At 51.9% G+C, this 1705-nt stretch overlaps 1 protein-coding gene across 3 annotated transcripts in view; it reads right to left on the bottom strand.

Moving 5' to 3' along the window:
* LOC116990107 (zinc-binding protein A33-like) overlaps window positions 1–1705 on the bottom strand; it is a 37492-nt gene continuing 35787 nt past the window's right edge. For all 3 annotated transcript variants that reach the window (XM_033047637.1, XM_033047638.1, XM_033047636.1), the window contains exon 6: window positions 1–535. In XM_033047637.1, coding sequence (XP_032903528.1) covers window positions 3–535 — 533 coding nt within the window. In that variant the 3' untranslated portion in view covers window positions 1–2. The remainder of the gene's footprint in view (window positions 536–1705) is intronic.

Genomic DNA, 1705 nt, shown 5'->3' with positions numbered 1-1705 from the left:
TTTTACACACCTGGAGCGGAACCGGAGCAGATTCTCAGCCAGTTTACATCCCAAGGCCCGAAGTAAGGATAAAGTTTCTCCGTGAATTTATTCCCAGTGAAGGTGTGGAGATGGGACTTGGTGTCCGCGTCGTAAAATGAAACTGTCCCGGACTCGTAACTGAGATAAACTCCCACCCTCCCGGGGATGGGACGGGCGGGGAGATGGGATGGAGGGGAGGTGAATGCATTAAACTCGTCAAACGACCCCCGCCCGATGCTCCAGACTCCAGTCTTCGGGGCCTGTGTGACCCGTTCCTTCCTCTCCACAGACTCTGCGGCGACTCCCAGAATCCACCGCTGACTCCCCGCCGCCTCCACCTCCAAGTAATGTCTCCCCGATGTGAATCCCTCCGATCCCAGCACACACGGCCAGCCTGTAAACCTCTTCCCGGTGTCAGGGAGACGCCTCCCGGTCCCGGTCCGTCTCACCATCTTCCGATCCTCAGACACCTCGAGCTCCGCATGCGCAGTTTCCACATCCAGGGTGACGGAGACTGGGGGGAGAAGCAGAGAATCAGAGAGTCCCCGGGGGTCGGGGGGAGACTCGGGCACAGGCGGGCGGACAACTGAAACCTTGCCCGGGGTTTCACCCACAACAACATCGGATGGACAACAGACATCTTTCCGGTAGTTTGTCAACCGGGGAGGAGAGGGGGAATTCTGCGGGTTATCGGGAACGGGAGGGGTCGGGGTCGTGCGGTCGGGGAAAACGAATACGTAAAGTGAGGATGAACGAGAGATTGTGGGTGGAGATGGAGAAATAAGGCGGGTATTCAAATATCTTGCCAGTAGATGGCGAGGGAGAGGCAGATTGGAAGATGAGGAGGTGGATGTGAGTGGTATTTAGAGGTGGTTAAAGAGGATGTAGAGATGTGGGGTGGAGTTGCTGTGATCATACTGAACGGGAGTGGACTGGACGTACGAGGCAATCTGCTACTGTTTACCTGCTTTCTATAGTGGAGGGTGGATTTGATGTGTCTGTACAACCAAGAACACTCTGATCTCATTGTGAAACAATATATGAACTTCACTGGGGAACTTGACAACGTTTAGCATGTAAGATTTCCAGAAATCGAATGCAGGTGGGATCCAAGACGAGTTGGTAAAATGGACCCACAATTGGCTTGGCGGTTGGAGGTAGAAGGGTGATTTTGCTACCTGGAGGTCTGTGACTGGTGGTGTGCAGCAGAGTTCGGTGCTGCAACCTTTGCTGTTTATTTTATGTTTTCATGGGTTGGATGTGAATGTAGGAGGTGTTTGTGGAGAACAGGTAATGTTGTGGATACCAAAGAAGTCTGTCAAAGTCTGCAGCAGGATATAGGCTCGATCATCTAAACCTTATTGTCATAGAAACATAGAAACATAGAAATTAGGTGCAGGAGTAGGCCATTCGGCCCTTCGAGCCTGCACCGCCATTCAATATGATCATGGCTGATCATCCAACTCAGTATCCCGTACCTGCCTTCTCTCCATACCCTCTGATCCCCTTAGCCACAAGGGCCACATCTAACTCCCTCTTAAATATAGCCAATGAACTGGCCTCGACTACCCTCCGTGGCAAAGAGTTCCAGAGAATCACCACTCTCTGTGTGAAAAAAATTCTTCTCATCTCGGTTTTAAAGGATTTCCCACTTATCCTTAAGCTGTGACCCCTTGTCCTGGAC

Source organism: Amblyraja radiata, chromosome 30, assembly GCF_010909765.2.
Source record: "Amblyraja radiata isolate CabotCenter1 chromosome 30, sAmbRad1.1.pri, whole genome shotgun sequence".
NCBI classification, from domain to species: Eukaryota; Metazoa; Chordata; class Chondrichthyes; order Rajiformes; family Rajidae; genus Amblyraja; species Amblyraja radiata.
Note: the sequence above shows the minus strand (reverse complement) of the source record. Positions and strands in the feature narration are given on the sequence as shown.